Source organism: Chlamydotis macqueenii, chromosome 14 (genome assembly GCF_036417535.1).
Source record: "Chlamydotis macqueenii isolate bChlMac1 chromosome 14, bChlMac1.mat, whole genome shotgun sequence".
NCBI lineage: Eukaryota > Metazoa > Chordata > Aves > Otidiformes > Otididae > Chlamydotis > Chlamydotis macqueenii.
Window position 1 is genome coordinate 12,580,941 of NC_141569.1, and position 21,249 is coordinate 12,602,189.

General features: G+C 41.5%; 1 protein-coding gene across 1 annotated transcript in view; it reads right to left on the reverse strand.

Annotated features, from left to right (window-relative positions):
- The window catches only part of ITK (IL2 inducible T cell kinase), a 29,817-nt gene extending 9,790 nt beyond the window's left edge, over positions 1–20,027 (reverse strand). The window contains exons 1-8 of the mRNA XM_010129295.2: positions 19,857–20,027; positions 7,539–7,643; positions 5,363–5,444; positions 4,225–4,353; positions 3,549–3,589; positions 2,546–2,697; positions 2,030–2,095; positions 1,787–1,841 (exon numbers count right to left, since the gene is read on the reverse strand). Of these exons, the coding sequence (XP_010127597.1) occupies positions 1,787–1,841; positions 2,030–2,095; positions 2,546–2,697; positions 3,549–3,589; positions 4,225–4,353; positions 5,363–5,444; positions 7,539–7,643; positions 19,857–20,027 (801 nt within the window). The remainder of the gene's footprint in view (positions 1–1,786; positions 1,842–2,029; positions 2,096–2,545; positions 2,698–3,548; positions 3,590–4,224; positions 4,354–5,362; positions 5,445–7,538; positions 7,644–19,856) is intronic.
- Between the last annotated feature and the right edge of the window lie 1,222 nt (positions 20,028–21,249).

The window sequence follows — 21,249 nt, forward strand, 5'->3', positions numbered from 1 at the left end:
ATATTAATTTCACACAAATCCAATGAAAGGTGCAGCCGAGTGGAAAGGCAAACCCCTTTGAGCGCCCTCCATCGGGACAGCAGCTACAGAACGAGAGGACAATTTATTCAACGCCAGAGAATCCATATGGGAGTGTATGAAAGATAATTTACCAGTGTACCATAAATGGGAAAAGCTTGGACAAGATCCTGCCCCTTCATAGGTACCCCAGTCATCCAGTATCTAAACATAAATGGGTCGGAAAGCAGGCTTACTCCACTCTGGCAGTCACAGAACAATTTTTCTGTTTGATTTTTCACTGTAATTGTTTTTTACTCATCTGAGCGCTAAAATGTATCACAGGCCATGATCCTACAGGGCCAAGCACTAATGCATCAGACGGCAGAGGAGAAGATTTAGCATCACAGTTTGTACACACAGGACGTAATGTGCTGCGCTGACCTATATACTGACAATAAAAAACCATTGCTTTACATGGTAGATTTCCTCCATTTTATATGCTCTCTACCTCCTCACAACACTTGGTGCAAGCCTAATTCACCATGTGCACCCTGCCTCGACCTCCTTCCCACCTCCCCGGCGGATTGATTCAGCTCCAGGCAAACGCAGGGGCTAAGGCAGCTACTGCATCCCCTGCACATCAACTGCTGACCTTCAGGGTGCAGCTCTGCCAAGCTGGGACTGGGCCACTGAGCTATAAACCTTCCAGGGTTGTCTCTTCTATGCATGTCTGCACATCTACCATATGTGCACTATACAGTATCTAGCACAGGGAAGCTCTAAAAAGGGTCTCCAGATGCTGCTGTAGAAGCATCTGCATCATGCACAGTGGCTTTAGGACTCCTCTCCCTAGCAGGGAAGCACTGGAGACAGCAACCTGCCTGAGTTACTTGAAGCACTGTTCTTGCCCATCATCTCACTTGACAGAAAACCTGCCCAAAGATCCCTCACGAGCTTGACCACAATTTTGAAGGGAGCTGTAGGGGCTGGGAGGTTTTGAACCAGAAGGCTCTGCAGCCACACAGGGGCAGTTGCCACAGAAAAGGTGTGTTGGTAGGACCAAAAGGAAAAATAAGATCACTAAACCATGCATGGACTCATCCCACAGGAGTTTATAGGAACTTAAAGAATTTTTAAAACTGCACAAAATGCTTTTATTTCCATAAAATACTATCATTCCAAGAAGCACCACTTAATTCGGGTCTCATGTTAGAATGAGAGCTGACTTAAAAGCTAAGGTTGTGTTTGTGTGGAAAACTTAAACAAGCAGTTTGTTCTTTCTGTTTTCACTACAGTCTTCACTGGAAAACTGCCTCAACTGAAAAATTAAAGATGCATGCTCACATACACACACACACACACATACACAACTAAAAAAAACCCTTGAACCCATACTTTTGGCTTTCACCCAAAATATTTCAGTATGAGATTGGTTATATTTTCAGAGAACTACTGGCACTCACAGGCCTCCTGCAGAGACAGAAAAGATGAGCTAAAATCACAGTTTTCAGTTGACACAGTGTTCTGAAACAGTGGTTTCCATCAGCGTGTGTCTGACCAAAGAAGGATGGCACAGCTTTCTGCCCACGCTCAGCTGCTGTGGAAGTAACAGGGTTGCTAGTGGTCTTTTATCTTGCATGGCACGCTAAGAACAGCCAAGGACAGCACCACAGCAGGAACCCGGGGTTCAGCTCGCTCTTACACAGAGCAGCCCTTGCAGGCTTCTCCTCACTTGTCATTAATTAATTATTATTGCCCATCCACCCCGCATGTAACACTGGTTTACCTCATCCTTGAGGAGTGTTTCTGCTTTGCTTCTGCTGATGTTCTTATTGTACCACCTGAAAACATCAAAAGACTCCGAGTCAGTGTTTCTAGGCTGTTAAAGTTTCTGCTGAAAAGCCTCTGAATGGAGCATCCCCAGCATTAGCAATACCACATTACATAGGGTAGGGACACTGGAGGCTTATAGCTTCTATAGTAAACCCAGGGCACTTAGAGGTACAAGAAAAACATAGGCACAACTTACTCATATATTTGCAGATTCTCGGGTGATTTTTCCACCAGGTAGCTACTTGGCACGTAGCCTTCATGCCTGTTGAAATGCGACACAGCATGAGCACGCTAGACAGACAGGATTTTCTCTGCATCTGTGGGAGTCAACCCTGAAAGCTTTGCTTGCTCTTTGCATGATAGGAATGCTGGTTGTTTTGTACTTAGTAGGGTTACTGGGAGAAGGAAACGACTGATTGCACCTTGAAACCTGGAAGGTTTCACGATTTTTACAATTTTCCCCCTATATGTATGACAGAAAATATCAGCCTTAATTTTGAAAAGATTAACTTTTGGATTCTTTTTCTTCAGCTGCTTGGATACAAGCAACATCAAAGGGAAGAGAGTTACAGTAAATAACCTTCCATTGCTCTTTTTCTGTATATCAGAAGATGCTTCACAAAGTTATACTAGAGGCCAGTGTATATGTTAATGAAAGAGCAAAGTGGATTTAGAAAGGATTTAATAAATTGACTGTTGAAAAATGACTTACCCATTCTTATCTTGAATCAGCCACCAATGTTCCTCAGAGCTGTCAATCACATAATATTCCTCATTATATTGTAACGTCAGCTCCTGTGGATTCTGGGCTTCATAGTCATATATGGCCATGACTAAGGCTTCCTTTGGGTCAAGCAACAATTTCTGCACAAATTAGGAAAAAGGCTCATCATATTCACATTCATATTCATAAAACCAATGGCATACTCTCTAAAATTATATTTCCCTGGCAGCACTGGAATCTTCTGGGTTTGAAAGCCTCAAAGCTAGGAAAGCACCCCAGGGTGTCTAATGGGGTTATGTTGACAACATGAGAATTTTTGGCACTTTCAAACAATGAATTTCATATTAAAAAAAATCCAGTTGCACAGAAAATAGTTATCTACTCCTTCTTAGGGCAGGATTACCTCTGTCTATTCTTCACAGATGTTTCCTAAACTCCTCTGAAAAGCCTCCAGTGATAAAATCTCCATGGCCTCTCTGGAAGGACTGTCCCAGTGCCCTGCTGCCCTCCAGTAAGGCACCCAGCCCTAACAACTGCCATGCTTCTCCCTTTTCATCGAGTCAGCCAACGACATTTTATCCTGTCCACAAGCAGGTTTGGAAAACAATTTCTCTGTTCCTCCTCACAGCAGCTTTTTTTTTTTTTTTTTTTATATCCCTCCTACTTCCCCAGTTTCCCTTTCTATAGATTGAAAAAAAACCAAACCAAACCCACCCCAGAGTTGAAGCTTCACTCCTCAATTAGAAAGCTATTTGTGAAACAAAGCTATCTTCGCAGGACTGAACCTAAATCTAGTGGGATGCTGCTGATGTATAGCTTATGAAAAAAGATATAGAAAGGTAAGAGAAAAGCCCAGAAAATTAGCCCAGAGTTAGCACAGGTGACATTCTAGGTCACTGCACTGTGAAGAACCTTAATGAGGGTATTTTCACAGCTGCTAGTTATATAGATAGGGTGCTAAGGACATCTCAGCATGCCTCACTGCACGTACCCAGTTATCTTCAGGAGTGGGAGGAAGAGGCTTCTTTGAGGCTGAAAGGAAATAAAGAAAGTCAATTTGAAGTAGATCTGGACAAAACCAGGGGAGAAACCACCAAGGTAATGAATTGATAAAGTTGCTACAAAACCAGTGAATAGCAAGCCTTGGTCTTTTAGGATAAGATGTGTTAACAGCCTGCACCTACACAGTGACTCTCAGCCACACAGCATGGGTTTGGAATTGGGGTAGAGATTACTTAAGAAATCACCCAGATACAAGGGAAAATCATATTGGGTGAAAAATGATTGACTGCTTATGTGCTCTTTCAGGAGACAAAGTAAAGATTACATTTGGCCACTGAAACCACAGACAGTTAGGACAAAATAATATGCATGGGCTTGAATGCATAAGGAAGTTGTTATGGTTCTGATCAAGTTCTTAGTTCTCCATCTCATTCCAAAGACAGCACCAAGCATCACACAGAGGAAAATGTTAATTCAAAACAAAGAATGCCATATACAATAAAAGATAAGCCAGAATAAGGAATGTCGCAACAAGCCAGCAACATGTCTCTTGATGGAAATGTAACATGATATTCTTTGATGTTCTGTATGAGACAGATTTGATGCTTTACTTTTGCTAGGAATAAATATTTTCAAGGTCAGGATGGTCTTAATAAATCCCATACCATTTTTGGTGGGGTCATACTCCACACAGCCAGCTGCCATCTTCTCTGTCTGAGCACAGCATCTCCACTTGCCATCTATCCAAAAATCTGGATGACACTTTGAAACCAAACTGTTGTTGTTTCTGGTTTCTGGAAAACGTTAGAGGAAGAAAAATGAAGTGGAAAATGAATTTATTTGCATTCACATCCATTCTGAAAGACATCTAGAACTGATTGGAAATACTTTGCACTTTAAAGAAGCTGCTTATTATTTTCAAACCAAGTTTTGGTGAATATTATCAGCCTCTTCCATTAATGTTTTCCTTTCTCCTGAAAGGAGTAAATGCCAGCAGCAATGTGGAGCAGTTCTGCTGGCCTGTTTCAAGAGATTATTCAAATTGTCCAAGAGAGTGGACAGTCCCAAAATGCTGAATAAGAAGAGATGATAAAGTAGAAGCTTGGAGCAGGTGTGCTCCAGCTGCAGGAGTAAGCGCATGAACTTAATCATATCTCACAATGTTTTCAGAGTGAACAGTACAGCAGCTTGTGTTATACAGCAGGAAAACGCTATGACGGAAGCTTGTGCAATTTTCATGTAACTAAGTAACACCTTCCTTATGTCACATACTATGCTTCATTTCTGCCTGCAGTGGTGAGTTATTGTGCCTTCGCTTCAGAATCCTTGCAGCGAACCACAGCACAATTCAGGAGGGGAACAGGAAATGAAAGCTGCCCGCAGAAATGTTTCTTAATATGCTTAATATGATTCTCTAAGAAGGTTGTCATCTAAACAAAAAATCTATTCATAAGACCTGAAAAATCTTCTACCCAGAAAATATTAATTTCTAAAAAGATTAGCTATATAAAAATCCTCATCCCATCTTCAATAAGAAACCTCCAATTACAGTAACACATTAACAGTTTATCCTAAAAAGAGACAATTAAAGCATTCCACGTCCAAATTTCCCACTGCTCCTAAAAATACACCCACCAAATTTACAAGCAATTTGATTTTATAACCTCATTCCCCGTTACCACTTTGCATGCTTAGATATAAGACATCAACTCCTCTTGCACATTTTCTGTGCATTATAAGTTGTGAGAAAACTGTCTGGGCTCTAACTCCAACAATCAGGTTGGGGCACAGGGGTTTTATTACCTTCCTTCAGCGTAAAGACCCATCTCTGCCGGCTCTCACGATTGGGTGCAAACACGTAGAGTATGTAGTTATCGTGGACAATCTGGAGAGGGGAGTAAAGAAGGGAGCCAGCCATTAGAGATAATCCCAGGTACGCTGGGCACGAAGGAATCACTGCAAGGAAGAGGTAGCAGTCCCCAAACCAACAAATTACATACAAAATGATAATGTGGGAAAGTAAACAGGGCCTGTTCAGAAGCATCTCTCAACCTCATTGACTTCTGATTATTTAAAATGGAGTAGAAGCCCTGATCAAGAAAGAATTCTAGCCAAGCAGTGTTTTAGATCAATTTTATTCTGTTAAGAAATGCCCATGAAATCAATGGAGGTGTAGCAATTTCAATCTGCAGAGGATTCAGCCCATTACTTGCTGACTGCAGTTTATTCTTCTGAAGCATCTCTGGCGAAATGGCATCTGTTCCCTAGCAGTTTCTCGTAAGATACCTTCACTTAAGATCTAAGAGCCAAATTTAGCTTTTCTTATGACAGTATAAATCTCAAGCAACTCTCTGAAGATATTTTGGATTACTATTATTCTTCAAAGTTTTTAATAGCTTTCACTGGGATTATAGAGAGCAAATAAGAAGCTGGAGCAGATGAACAAGGAGCAATCAAGTTGCTGTTTTCATCAACTTGGCCTTAATGACGAACAATGAAGGAAGAGAAACTCAGAACATTTTTGAAGTTTCAGACCAAGGAGTAAAATCATCACAAGAACCAAAATTACTCAGAAACGGAACTGGATTACTACATTTGGGCCTAAAATTTGATGTAATGCATAATCTATATTTCTCTACCAATATTTATCTCAACAATTTAATTCCAAATGGGACCTGCTCTCTTTGATGCACAGATGCTTTGAAAAACTTTTACCATTCTCTTTAAAGAGAGGTTTCGACAAGAGAGCAGCTGTTTTTTAAAGTTTCTCTAGGGGTGTAGATGAGGCAATGTTGATTATTGTTTAAAGCACAGGAAACATTTGCTATCTCTTGCAGGCGCACACAGACAGCTGTGTGACTCAGTTGCTTTCCATGCTATGGAGAGGTAAATTATAACCTCTTTTATAAAAAAATAAAAATAGAGGAGGAATAATTCCCACTCATTTAAACCCACTCCTGTTGGTATTATTGTTATGTCTGTATAATGTTTTCTGTAACATTACAGAATGTTAAAGAATGTTTCATAATCTAAAGCAGATTTTGAAATACGCAGTAAGCAGATCTCCAAAAGACGTAGCTATAAGCACACAGAACTGCACAAAATCACTCTTTTCATGCTTGTCTGTAATGGGCTCCCTTGCCAGATGAGCCACTCAAAACCAAAAAGCCACTGGTGGTTCCACAGAAGATTTACAGCTGGGTGCAGTCAAGATATTTTTTTAAAAAGCCAGACAATATCATTTTAGAAAACTGACTGTAGGACAAAATTCAGATGTGCTACAAGCAGGACCAATTACCACAACCTCACTGTCCATCATGACTGGTTCACTGTTACCATCCCACCAGTACTGGCCACTACCTTCACTTTATTTTGCTGTTCCTACAAGCACTGGAGACATGGAGATATAGATTCAAAAATTCGGACCCAGAACAAACAGATTTGAGCATTTGTTCCTTCTGTAGTCCATGTTCACTCCAGTTAAGAGCAGTCGAGGTTCCCCCATCAAGCTTTCCCCCAGCCAGGCAGCTCCAAGCCAGGCCCAGTTAAGAGCCTTCCTATCGGGCTGCTCATCGAGAGCAACGTGCCAGGTGCGACAGCATCTTCTGTGGTTCCCAAAAACCCATAAACAAGCCCATAACACTCTGATTGTTTGGTTTCTTGAGTGCTCATTATGCACCAACATAGTAACATTTTGTAATATTGCAGGACAATTTTTCTGATCCTGGCTGGGGACCATCCAAAGTCGGAGAGAGGGTTTCTGGACCCAAGCTAGTTTGGGAGTGTAGGAGTTTGTGGATCTTGTAATAACACTCAGTCTCTCATTCCCAGTTCATTTCAAACCTCGATCTGCTTTTTCTTCCTGTCTTGTTATTCAACCTGGTGATGGGCTCATTAACGACTGCACTGTGAGGGAGAATTTTATTGAAATACAAAATAAAGCGATATCGCTATCAGTATGGTCAACAGGCAGACTCACCTGGAAAGGATATTTATACTGACAGGGAATTATGATGTCACTTTTCACAATTTCCACGCATTTAATCCTGGAAAGTTCCACAGAACCCTTCAAAGTCCTTTTTTTCTAAAAGACAGAGAAAAGCATTTGGTTAACGCTAGTGATTGTGGATTAAGTGAGTAATTAGACAAGACTGTCATGTCCACGGGAGTTTTAATTTTAATGGAGCAGAACCAAATTAACTGATTATGTAAGCCATTTAAAAGTATAAAGAATCATTCTCATATATGGCACCTCTATATAGATTGCACATACAGACACATACATGCACATACATGTATTTCAACTCAGCACATGGATTCTTAGAGAACCAGTCAAAACCTTTTGTTGAAATTCAGGTTTTATTTTTTTCTTCCAACAAAAATGAAATGCCCTTTTAAGGAAAAAGAACTATTTTCATGAAACATTCAATTTGCTAACACTCCTGTTTCATACTGAAAAGCTATAAAAATAAGTATTTTATTAAAAATAAATATTTGGGTATTGAGAATTTCAAAACTAAGCATTTTATCTAAAATGTAACATTTTTACTGCATCTATTTTCTAAGAAACAAAACATTTCTGGTTTTGTTCTCTCTGGGTTTTTAGCTAAGAAAAAAAATAACAGGAAATTTTGAAATAAATAATATCCTCAAAAACTTGCCAACAAAACTGTTTTCCTGGCAGCCTCTGCTGTGTTATTATTTGTCACATCCCAGATACCTAGATAACAGTATGGGCAGTTAGGAAAGGGTAAGAACAGAATAGACATCCAAGTATCCCAACTGTCTGGGCGTACCCTGTTTCCTACTGAATCCTCACTCCACAGCTCCTCGGCCAGCGGCACTCAGCTTTTGCAAGAGAGGGTGAGGCAGACGCCGGCACACGGCAGGCAGGAGCTGAGCTGAGGCCTGGTGTCTGGTGCACGCTTCTGAAGGATTCACGACCAATGCGTTTGCTCTTCGGAGGCAAACTGGTTTCCTGTTTTGGTTCGTTTTCAGTAGGGATTAAACACTAGCTGTCTCCCGGCTCAGCTTTGTGACAACGTGACGGAAATGGGTGAGATTTAAGAACCCCCAAAACACTGCAAAAGCATATGTTTTTCACACACAGGTGACTGTCTATGGGATAGAACATGGACTTCAGTGACCGCGTTGTACTTGTCACGAGTTATTGTTCAGAGACACAGCAAGACTTCAGCAACTTCCTCGCCCTCCCTCGGGACCACCAACTCAACCCATTGTGTCCTTCAGCCTCCAGCTCCCTCTTGTTCCTTGCTCCCCACGTCACCATGACCTGCAGCTCTGCCCTGCTGGCAGTGGCCATCAGCAGGACAGGGTGCCTGCCCCGTGCTGACCCTCACTGCTGCTCCGTTGCTACCTTTCATCAGTAAATTTAGCCTAAAACAAGGGAAGCAGCTGATGCCATTGGGGATGCAGTGAGGTTTGCCACAGTGCTCTGTCAAACTGAGAGGCTCCAAGGCTCCTCAAACCTTATTCTTGCACAACTGGCTGGGTACTTTGCCTTTGTATACTTGGACTTGAGGAAAGAGAGGGAAATTATTACAGTGTGGCCTCACATTGCTCTTGTAGAACTTTGCTGGTGTATTTGGTTTTTGTATTTGTATTTGCTTGCAGTTCAACCAGTACTTCTGTCTTTACTGCCAGCACCATCTCCTGTACACAGCATCTGCCTACGTAGCTCCATGGGGTGGAGTGGGATTTTTTTGTACCAATAAACCCAAGGCTGTAAAGCACGGCTAAATGTAAATACCAATTAACTATCAAGAGTATTGCCAAGCCTTAAAAGGCCTTACTACACCCCATTTTCACCATGTATTTTCTTTCATTCTTGTCTATTCATGTCTTTCTTCCAGACTTGGCTTCCTCTGTCTCCACAACCTCCTCTGTCATTTGTTCTGCCCCTGGGAATACTATCCATTCCATGAGACACAAAGCCATTTATTTCCTATAAAAACCTTCAATTTTGCTAGCATTGAACTCTCCTTCATTTTATTCCTTTGAAGTCCCAGGGCTTAACCACATGCACTCCTCCTCTGAGGCTTTAGGAAGCGATGCTGTGCCAGCCGCACGCTCTGCGCTTTCACTGCAGGCCATTTTTTGGTGATACTTTTCCAGACTCTGCTGAAAGACAGGGTCCAGCCTTCTCAAGGAGCTTTGTGTGATCGTCCTGCAGCTCTCATCCCTTACTGTGTGCCTTTTAATCACGTAATTTCAGCAATGGAAGCCCCTCATAATCTCACATCGCAGTGCAGTGTCAGGGTGTGTCTCACAGCTAGGGCATTGACTGACAGAGCCTCAGCAGATGGGACTTTGCTGATAGAAAGCAAGTACAGCCTTGTAGCAGCACAAACAACTGGAATTACCACTCACAAACCAGGCATTACCCAGAAACTGGGCTGGAAGCTAAACATATCTCTGCTTTTATGATGCCTGGCTGCACTTTAATCCAACATAAGCAACTGGGCCATTTGGAGGGGAGTGGAGAGGAAAAGCCTCTTAAAAATGGTCTCCAAAAAACCTCAGAGACTTGTTCCGAAAAAGGGCTAGACAAAACATGCTGACAGATCTCCATTTGTTGTTTTCAGTCTGCCTGGAGTATAGTTAAGTAGGTGTTTCAGCTGGTTGGTTAGAAAAAAACATCAGTGGTCTTACTGTAATATGTGTGGAAAGATAACCAAGGCGTGCTGCTGTCCCACGAGGACAGTGTGCTGCAGATCAGTCCGTCCTGGTTTATTTCTTTTGGTTCATTATTTGCAGCATGGCCATTCTAGGAAGGACAGCTAACAGCTCTGGATGGAGCTAGGTGCATCACAAGCCCAATGCATTACCATCTTAATCTTTGATATTTCACATCCTCTTGCCACCCAGATCCAGCAGATCTTTCACTGATTAATCCTTTAGTTTGTATCTACTGCATAAGCTAGATGACCACAGTGGTCCCTATTTGCCTTATATACTGGGGCAATTGACCATGGGACAGTTGACGTAGCTGCAACACAAGAAGGCATCTCATCATGCTTGCTTGGGGAATGAGCCACCTGGCATTTATCACGTGCTAAGGCTGCACAACCACCAACACTGCTACTCATCTACGCCACGGCATCTTGGCCACTCAACAAAACAAATCACTTCTCACCAGCTCAGGGTCTGTGGCAGGGGAAGGAGCGGGGATGTGGAGCGCGTGGTGGGAGGTTCAGCGAGCCGTCAGCGGCTGCTGCAGGTAACACGGCCCTGCGCCGTGGGCACACTTCCTGACCACGGCTCTGCACCCTCCAGCTTCATGAATGTCTGAGATCTTGTAAGATATGGGGCTATGCAGTCTGAGGAATTTGCTACTTTCTGGCTAACACTTTGCTGTTGCTATTTGTGAATCCCATTCATCAAATGTGCTGCCCCAGGCGTTTCGACTGAAGGTCCCTCGGTGCATGCTTAAAGGTTTTGCTGAACCCCACTGTATTTACCAAAGGGCTCTGGCAAAAAAAAAAAAGTAGCCATGATTGCTGGAAGCAGAGGGAAGGGAGGGAGGCCAAATGCTAGGGAAAGGTAAGGCAGGGGTGGGCACAGCCTTATCTCAAGGAGCACGGGAGGAGACACGGGCAGCGTTTTCTGGCAGGCAGAAAGACAGTGTGCCACGTTTCACAAAGCCAACTTGCTTCAAAAGTTGAATAAGAAATTCTATCTTGTTTCTTTTGTGCTGGTGAGGGAAAAAACAAGGAACTAAGACTCATGCAGCCCCAAACTCCTTGGCAGCGATCGCTAACAAGGGCTCTCCATGCTGCAGCTGGGCTTTCCTTGCCCCACGTCACTGGGTGTTGGCATTCACCTCTCTATCTCCCTGTACCTCATCCCCATCCCCTGCGCGTCCCTTCCTTTGCACTGCTGGCTGTGTCTCCCAGCCCAGCCAGGCATCTGACAGCAGAGCAGAGTACTATCCTCTCTGTAGCCCCACTGTGTCCCCTCTTGGATACGGAGTCCTTCCTCCCACCATGAGGTCCGTCCATGAGCCTGTGTTTGCCCACTGCTCCGCAGCTGCAGCCGGACATTTTCCCTCAGTAGGAGGGTAGGGGAAAGTTAATTTATAGCTGCGGTGGAGCAAGGTAGGAAATTCCGGTTCTCTGTAAGCTCAACTGCAAAACATTTCCATCAATAAAAGCATTTAATTACCTTCTCTGTAGCGTCAGGATTTTTTTTTTGTAAGAATCTAAGCCAAACTACATTCCCTGTTTTCACTTACTGTCTTGACTAGAAGGAACCATTCTCAACTGGTGATTAAGTAGATGAGGGGTCTTTGCCTTGGCCCTTGGCATGACCCCTTGTCCTGTTTCACCTGCTCCCTGTCCCTCTGCTCCGGCTGGGCTCAGTTTGCAGCCTGGACAGAGGCAGAAGCTGATTTGGGGGTTTCTTACTCTGTAGGCTTGAGGTGGTGAAACCAAACCAGGTTATTTTTTTTCAATGGTACATAATGTCCCTCAGGAACAGGTGCAGAAAAAAAAGCAAAAGCTTTTGACTTCTACACGCTACTAGAATACAATGTATGTAAGTGTGAAGAGAGGCTTGCGTGCATATTGAAGTATTTTTAGAGTGGCAATGAGAGAAGGCTCTGCTGGTGAGAGCAGTGCCTTCAACATCTACTGCAGGCACAGGCCTTTAGAGGACTAACACACCTCTGCAGAGGGCTTACACTTGCACAGTGAACGTTCTGTAGGCCCCCATCCACAGCTTTTACTAGTGACACAGCAACTGCACACAGTAACAACAAATTAGCAGCAAAAATAACACGACTTAACCATATCATGATACTGTCACCTGTAGCTTTATGCTGCTGGATTCTGAGCAGTGGTATATGTGTACCATGGTGTGATGGAGAGGTGAAAATGGGCTCAGGAGAGGGCATGAGCTCATTTCAGGGAGCAGAGGCATTGCAGCTGCCCTGGGGCAGAGCTTGAATGCAGGTAGAACTTCATGTGTGTCTCTTCAGAAGAGTTTTTTTCATGAAAATCCAATCCTCTTCCAAAAGTTGATAATACAGTGCTCAGCTTCCATCTGTGTTACCCTCCTTTGGTTGTCAATAAGTTGTACGTTCACATAGAAAAACAAATTTACTGAACTCAAGTGCTGTAAATTCAACCTGGGATCTTCACACCTTTTTCCCCTTCATGTGTGTTATCACCTGTCGTGAAGAGGCTAAGTTCTATCATTAGCTGTGCCTATGGGACCCAACTGCTTTTAAGAACAGAAACATCTTCACTGTAATACACAGGCAGCAACAGGACAGGAAAAAAAAAAAAGCAGAAATCCCTTCCACTCAGCTGATTAGAGCTAAGGGTGAACAGAAGTAAAAACAGAGACAGCTCTTGTGTTCCCAGAGCCCACAGCTGTGGATGAATGCCCACAGGGGTGGATGTCTTAAGTAACACAGCGACAATTTTATGATGTTGGTATTAAGAGCACAGTAGCCAATTTTAAATATTCCCCTAGCTATGAAAAGCAAAGGGACATGGTCACAGCTCAGGAAAACGTTCTCAGGTAGCACTTGAGAGCAATGAGCTCAGGCTGACACAAAATGGGAAAAAACCTCAACAAATCTCACAATAAAAATGCCTGTCTTCAGAATAATTCAAGCTCACTTAATTGTTCAGTATTTTGAGAGTTCTCTCTCTTATTAGGAATACCGATAGTTTGAGGTTTTATGGGAAATAAAACCATTTAAATAATTTTAAAATGAAATTTGAAACTTAAATTGAGCAATTTGAAAACTAAAAGCAAGTTATAAGGGATTTTGCATTTCCTGCCAATCCTAAGTGCTCCAAAGGAAAATGGGAAAGAGTTGATAATTGATAATACTGGGATTTTCAGGAGAGCTCTGACTGTTACATTACACTTTAATACCTCCAACATACCCTATTATATTTGATATTTAAATCCCTAAATGTAGCTGCTTGTTTTGCATGGCTATCATGACTATTTTGTCCTCCTACTTGAATTTAAAAAAAAAAAAAAGTTTACATCTGTTTTCACAACTAAAGAACATGAAGGTGTTTTAGAGGTGGGCATACCCTGGATGCAGAGTGTATTTTTCTCTTAGCCCATCACAGGGCCTCACACATCTGCAATAGCCCGGTATTTTCACTGACCTCCTATTTTAAGATTTGACAAAACCCCTGGCAATGTTCACATTGTCTCAGGTCCTGTCTGAGACGATTATCAAGGGGCACATCCGTAAAATCAGAACAAGTGGTTTGACAAGAAAATCAATGCCACCATCAAGAAACAGAAGGAAAAAAAGAAGATTCTTGGCTTTCAAATGAGCTTTCTAATGTGATAGAAATAAGTCTTATTATGCTACCGAAAAGCATATGGAACAACTATTGAATACTACATTAGTTTCTTCAAAACAGTTCTTGACTCTAGCAAAAACTAGGAGGAGTCGATTGCCTTGAATGAAGGACTCAATGAAAGAAGGGAAGCTAAAATAAATGACATAACTTTTGCATTAAAGAAAGTATAAGCTTTAAGGATGAAAAAATTTGGTCAGAAAGGATGAAAGCAACAGGCAGGCATTGCAACAATATCAGTTCCAATACTGATTGCAATATAAAGCAAAGGCAGGCACTGGAAGCAAAAATAACCACAGTAAAAAAGACTAATAAAAGGTAACTATTAGGAAATCTCATATTTATTGTAGTCTAGTCATAGAAAATGTGGGTTGAAGATTTTGCGGCATCCTTATTGCGTTATTACGTTAATGTTCTCCAACAGAAGAAAGATTTGCGCTTTGTAATTTAAAGAAAAAAGGAAGTATTTGACATTTGTTGGGAAGACACTGCTCAGAAGTAATTTTTAAAAATTCTTGAAAGATTAAAGAACAATAAATACCTAGGCAAAGATCTAGCAGGAGCAGAACAGGGTATGCACAGAAAATGCAAAAAGAAAATTACTAGAATCAAATTCTGAAAGAGAAAATGAATTATTCCAGCAAAAAGGAGCTATTTTTATTACCAGACTCTACTACACATTTGTAGAGTTAGAAAGACCATAGACACCAAACACAGAACAACCCATGTTTTGCTTAAAGCAATCTTGTCTAGACAATATCATCACCCTGAATCATGCCGCAGAGGTCATGAATGAGAATGGACAGGAACTTTGTGAATATCCAGAAAAACATTTCATATGGTGCATCGGAACAGGTTGCCCAAAGATGCAAAATCTCTGTCCTTGGCTTTCAAACAGTGGCTAGTCAACGCTACAGCCGACTTGTTCTAGTGCTGGTGATAGTCCTGCTCCAAGAGTTGATCTAATGCTGACCCGGCGCATGAAGTCTGACTAAATGAACTTAACAAGTGCCCTCCAGCCAGTATTACCATGATTTTGTGATTTCACACTAGAAATGAGGCTCATTGTGGCAAACAATATGAACTTAATCCTCCCTCAACTCCAATAATACAATTCGGATTATTTAAAAATCCATTTTAAATGTAGAGCGGTGTATTGAAGGATTCATTTAACATTAGGCACAGGTTATTTAAGTCTCCATCTTATTTAAGGTTGTATTGATTTTATTATATAAAAATTCATTGAAACAGATGTAGTGTAGACAGATGCCATGCCTGACTTCTTTGTGGGTGATATGTGTATTATTAACAAATCAGCTGGAGATATGCATTAGAAGACAGATGGTATTGCAAATTCGGGCAAGCAAACAGAACTTGATAATAAATACATGACAGGTTATCTGAATATCTACTCAGATATGTATTTATTTGGAAGGTAGTCTTTTAAATGATAATTAAATTTACTTTAGATGAGGATTATAACTTCATGAATGTTAAGGTATTCAGAATACACAAAGCCATGAGAAATGGCACGAATGGTCACTCTAATTAACAGGAACACCGAAACGGAGATCTTCAGAAGAAAAGTCTTAACTGTTTACATTAGAGTCTTGGAGAAAAAAATCCATGTCTTTCCAGGGCAGGATGGACAAGCTGGATTCTGTATAGAATAATCAAGGTGAAATGGGCTGCTGGACTGGGGAACAAAGCACTGCTTTTGTTACCGCGGGTAGCTGGACTGTTGCAAGTAAGACAACGTGTAGGTAATGCAACAGCTGAAGCATTTTTAGGATGCTGATAAAAGGCTTTTCAGCCATGCTTATTCCTTTGTTCTCCTGGAACAAGAGACTGAAAGCAACTTTCAAGACACATTAAAGTGCCATCTTTATATCTGAATATCAAAGATCTGAATGAAAGAGCCCAGGACAAGGCTGACTCATGCTCCGTGACCTCTTGAGCATCTGACCAGTGTAGGAAGAATAGTGCTAATGTAAATGAAAAGGAAATTCGGTCCTTTTCTGTGTGATCCTTTCATTGCTGCCTTTAAAAGCTGGATTAGCAATAGCCCATGAGTGGCTGAAGATATAAAATTTAACAATATTTATATGCCTGAATTTCCCAGGTTTTAGATGCAACTTTCCCAGCCCTCAAGTACTTCTTCTCAAAATGCGTCTATAGGGCAAGATACCTATTTTTGGAGAGGGAAAACGGTGATGTAGAGACATGGAGCACTTCTCCATAGTTGATACAGAGAGACCCAAGCATGCTCTGCGGATTTGAGCCACCCCAAGATGAGCAGCTCTGATCTAGAGAACATGTAGTGAGAATGGTACTGCATTACCATCCAGCCTAGAAGATGGTGGCCTATTCACTAAGTGTGGCATCAGCCTCAGACACCTGTGCTGCTTTTAGACTACAGCCAGCTTGGAATACAGGGAGAGATGCTCATTTCTGGCTGTTCCCATCCAGGTAGGAATGTGACATGCTGAAGACTATGCAAGAACCTCTACTTAGTGTCTGAAATACTAAACTATCCCTTTTCACTCTCTTGTCTGCTAACTTGAAGAATTTACTGAAAACCATAAGCAGTTAGGTGAATAGGAGATAGGTAACTCACCAATTTGAGTGTTTTTGCTAAGTAAGGACACTCGAAACTCTGTCCTAGATACCTCTCCAAAGAGATTCACTTGTCTGCTTCTTCTGCAGCACTGCAAGTGTTCTGGCACCCTGGGAGTATCACATAGTGTCTTCACTGTCGGTTATTGTGGTGGTGATCAAACTCACCAAAATAGTTAAAATGATTGACTCCCATGTGCTCGTTTACTCACATGCACAGTAGCTCTAAAATCAGACCCTGGAAATGAAGAATTTTTGCCAGTGGAATTGATTTGCATGTTATAATAAAGGCACTTCTGGTGTATTTTAGTAGAGACAGGGGCTGAACACATGTGCCTGTTATCAGGGCTTTGCTTTATGTTAAGACAGACCTGCATTGTGCACTGCGTAATGAATTCCACAAAACACAGCTTCTTATTGTTGTCAGTTATTGGGGGCTCATTCTCCTAATGAGATATGTAAATATCTTTCATTAACATTAACGGCGACTGTGTGCTTTGCCCCTGAGGAGAACAAGTGCTTTCTGTCTAGCTTGGCCGTTACGATGAAAATGCTGTTACAGTTATTGCAAAAATTTGCCTTTGTGACAGTGGTTGTCTGGACAGCTTTTGGTATAATTTACAGAATTATCCCTGTACCCCTTTGATTCATTTATTTCCCTGATTTGGTTTGCTACATAAACGCTTAAACATCTTTTGCTACCTAGAGCATCAAAATGCAGAGAAAAGAACAGGGCACTAAACCTATTAAATATAGGCAAAACATAGAAGCCTGGGCTTAATGCTTAAGTGTATGCTTTCCTGTAAAGCCACCCAGTTGAAACCAGTGGGACTTCTCAAACTGTTACGCAGTTTGCTAGTTGTTTGACCTGACTTTATGGGCAGGCTGATGTTACTGACTGACCGGGAACCGGCGAGGTGGCTGCTGTGCAGTGTTGAACTCTGAGTACAGTAAGCCACTGCCCAGATTGGTAAGCGGTTCTTAAAGAAACTCACTGAAAACTCTTACAGCAAACATCCACAGAGATTTCCCTTGGAAAATATGATCATAAAAGCCAAGACAGTTGCTGGCCCCATCTATACAGTGCAATATGTATGCCTAGGGATACTCCCATCACTGCAGCCAGCTGGCGGAGAACAGCAATGTCCAGAGCAGGCGGACCCTATGCAAATGGCCTGCTGGCAATGCTGACAGCCTGTGCTCACCCTTGACAGCCCCACAAGCTGTCTATAGAGTCCCCATGGAGCAGAGCCAAACCTGTTCTAGGGCCTGTGCTGGAGAATGAGCGCCGCAGACCATTGATTTCAAAGCCTGCGCGCACTCCCCGGTCCTGGTTCACTCACGGGGATGGGCACAGCCCATGTGTTGGGCAGGTACCATAATTTTCCCTTCATTGGCTGTGAACTCAATTGCTGGGGGTTCACCGCGTTTGTGGCACAAAACAAGATGGTGCTTGCATGGGCTGTCTTAAGCTTTCCTCTCCAGAACAGCAATGACCTGACCATGCGGAGGTCTCACAAGGATGGTCTAATTTTGGGGAAGATTAATTAAGAGGCTGAGGATCAGTTCTGTGAGTATTTCACAGGACAAACTCTTTTCTCCCAATTTTGTATGAAGTTCTATTCGTGTAACAACCTTATTTTGATGGTTTGTGTCAGAAAAAAAATCAATGTTTCCTGGAAAATCAGCCCTGTAATTACAGATATACCTCTGTCCCTGAAAGGTGTACAAGGGTCTAAAGTTATATGTGTGTTTACCTAAACATATCAACACATATATAATATGTGCATGTTTAAAATACATAATATATAACATAAAGTAGATCATATACCAAACTCTCATCTTGCCTAATTGACCTTTAGGAAGATTAGGGGAGAAAATTTCCAGAGACACTCACAAAACATGTGAAATCTATGCCCTACTGAAAGTCACTGAGTCAGATTTTCCAAACTATTTCAGTGTCTAAAGATGCTGACAGACACCTGCAATTCCACAAAAGTATCCAGGCAATGTGCATGTTACATTCATGTCAAGTCCACCAAGACTCAGAAAGTACTAAAGAAAACTAATTGTGGAGATTTCTCTGAATACCTACAGCAGAATCACTTAGATGCTTTTGAAAATTTTACCCAGAATAATTAAGTGGGATAGCTGTAATAGAATGCAAATGGAACATTTGAAAGTTTGGATAGCAAAGACGGTCTCAAACCAAATGTAGACACACTACACAGCAATAAATATTTTCCTGTTTAAATATGGAGGTAAAAAAACATGGACTATAAAATGAAAGTAAAAAAAACATATTTGAGAGAACTAACTTGCAAGTAAAAATTACTGTTAACCCTTAAAGCTGATGTCCAACCTCAACTGGGTTATGATACAATACAAGGGCACATCATACTTCACTATTCTTGTTGGGTTCAGTTTTAACTTAATTTTCTGCACCTGAGCAAGATCAGATGGTCTGAAGTTGCCAGCGCTGTATAGCAAGGCAGCACAATCCCCAGTACTGGTCTGCATATAGTAACAGTGCCTAAACATAATGGATTAACAGCATGTTCGGTTATTGTTAGAAAACAAGCAATCTTATTTACAACTCTAATGAGGCTCAGCAAACATCCAGCTAAACAGAAAAGGGAAATAATTTTCACTTCACTAGAACACTTAACACAATGGGGTGCGCAGATTGACTTCTAATTTTCTTCATATTTAACAAATCAGCAAAACGCAAGCTTGGGGAAACAATGCCTAGCTGGAGCACAGACCTCATCAGCACATCCCTTCTGAAGCTAACTCTGAAGACTAGACCTATTATGCACGGCTGCTGAATTTATTTTAAAATCTAAGACTGGTCTTACACCAGCTATCGGTCTGCTGCCCTGAAGAAAAGAATCAGAGAGTGAAGATCTGTGGACAACTTTTTTGCAGGTATAATTAGGGTACACTCGTGATCCTTGCAATACACCACTCCAGGTCACCCCTGTACTCATGTGAACTGCCAGGCACGGGCTCAGGCAGCTGTTATATGCACTGGTTATGACAGCCCATGCTAAATTTCTACAACAAAACGACATCCTTTCTATAAAATAGCAAATTAGTCTTACTCCTCCATGCACATCAAATGCCCACCACCCAGAAGCTCTACATGACCCATTTGACCACTCTGCAATTTTCAGTGAATGGTGCCATAGCAAGGACCAGAAATGTTAAGTTAATAAAATTTAACAAAGATCATCCTTCCCTCCATTAGCATCCTTCCCTGAATGGGAAACAAATTTCATCCATCCGTCATTACTCTATTATGAGAGAGAAAATGGCTGACGTACCCCATGGCGATGTTCATAGTAAGCCAGCTTGGATTTGGTTAAGACAAAGAAGCGCACTTTGAAGTTGGAGGGTGAAGTCCTTCTCTTCTGCTGGGATTTTTTGATCAGCAGTTCCTCCAGGAGCACACAGTTATTCATGGCTGAGACAAAAATGGTCCTCTCCCAGGACATGGGATGCCTGCCCTACGTGCTAAGTGCCCATCCAAGAGACAGACACAAGAAGGAAGACAGTTGATTTAAAAAAAAAAAAAGGTGTTCAAAAGCCAGCGTAGGTGCTTTGGGCTTTATCTTCCCATCTACAGCAAAGCTTCCTTTCTGTCAAACCATAACCACATCCTTTCTGAAGTCATAAAACGAACAGCACATGTAGAAATACACGCTAAGGTAAATGTTGTGGAAAAAATAACACTTGAGGGACATTCAGTAGATGTGAGTCAATGATTAAGGATTAATTAAAAAGGGGTGTGGCATGATTAAGCATCTGTCTCCTACTCGACCATTTAGTAAATACAGTTACAAACGCACACACTGAACGTGGATGTACAGGATGAGTGTCTTTTCTGTCCTCCTAAAAGTAGGTCATGCATCCATATTTCATTTTTGAAGGAATTGTGCCTTCCCATTTAGAGTATTTAACAGTTGATTGTGCATCTCAGAGATTTCATACAACTTATTTTGAGGAAACTTACCATGTAACATGGAAGCTCCTATAAGCAAAGAAAATTATATCCAGGACATACTTGTATAAGGAATGATAAATATTTGTAGACGCTAGATATTTAAACTGAAAACAAGTGGTTACAATAACTGATAACTAATTATCATTGGTTACTATTTACTGATTGGTGACTGCTCCAGGCACAGTGTAATTAGCCTGAGGCTGGATGATCCAGGAGGCACAGGCACAACATGCCCTCTGTGGATGCAATCAAGACCAGTGTAATCAGCAGCGAAGCAAACAAGAACATCAAACCAAGCGCAACTGGTTTCCTCAGGACTTCAAGGCACCATTCGGGGCAGTCTGTAGTAGACTAAATATAGAATTATTAAAAAATTAATATGCACTCAGTACACCAGCACCGTTAAATTTTAAATTTTAATTTTTTTCTTTGCTTTTTCATTTTAGTTTTTTTTTTACTAGTGATGTATAATTATATTGCTGATGCTATTGGGGACTGGAGGGATGGATTCTAGTGGAATATGACTGCAAGATAAATACTTGCCTTACTACAAGGTAAGTATTTTCATTAATTAGGTATTTCTGAAAATTATTTCAATCTAAATCATTTACCAGTGCTGACTTTTGCCTTTAGTTCAATGTAGTATTAGGGTATAACAGCAGAGATAGCTCTCTACTTCTGATACATTTTTAAAGTTGTTTTCCATCTCCAAA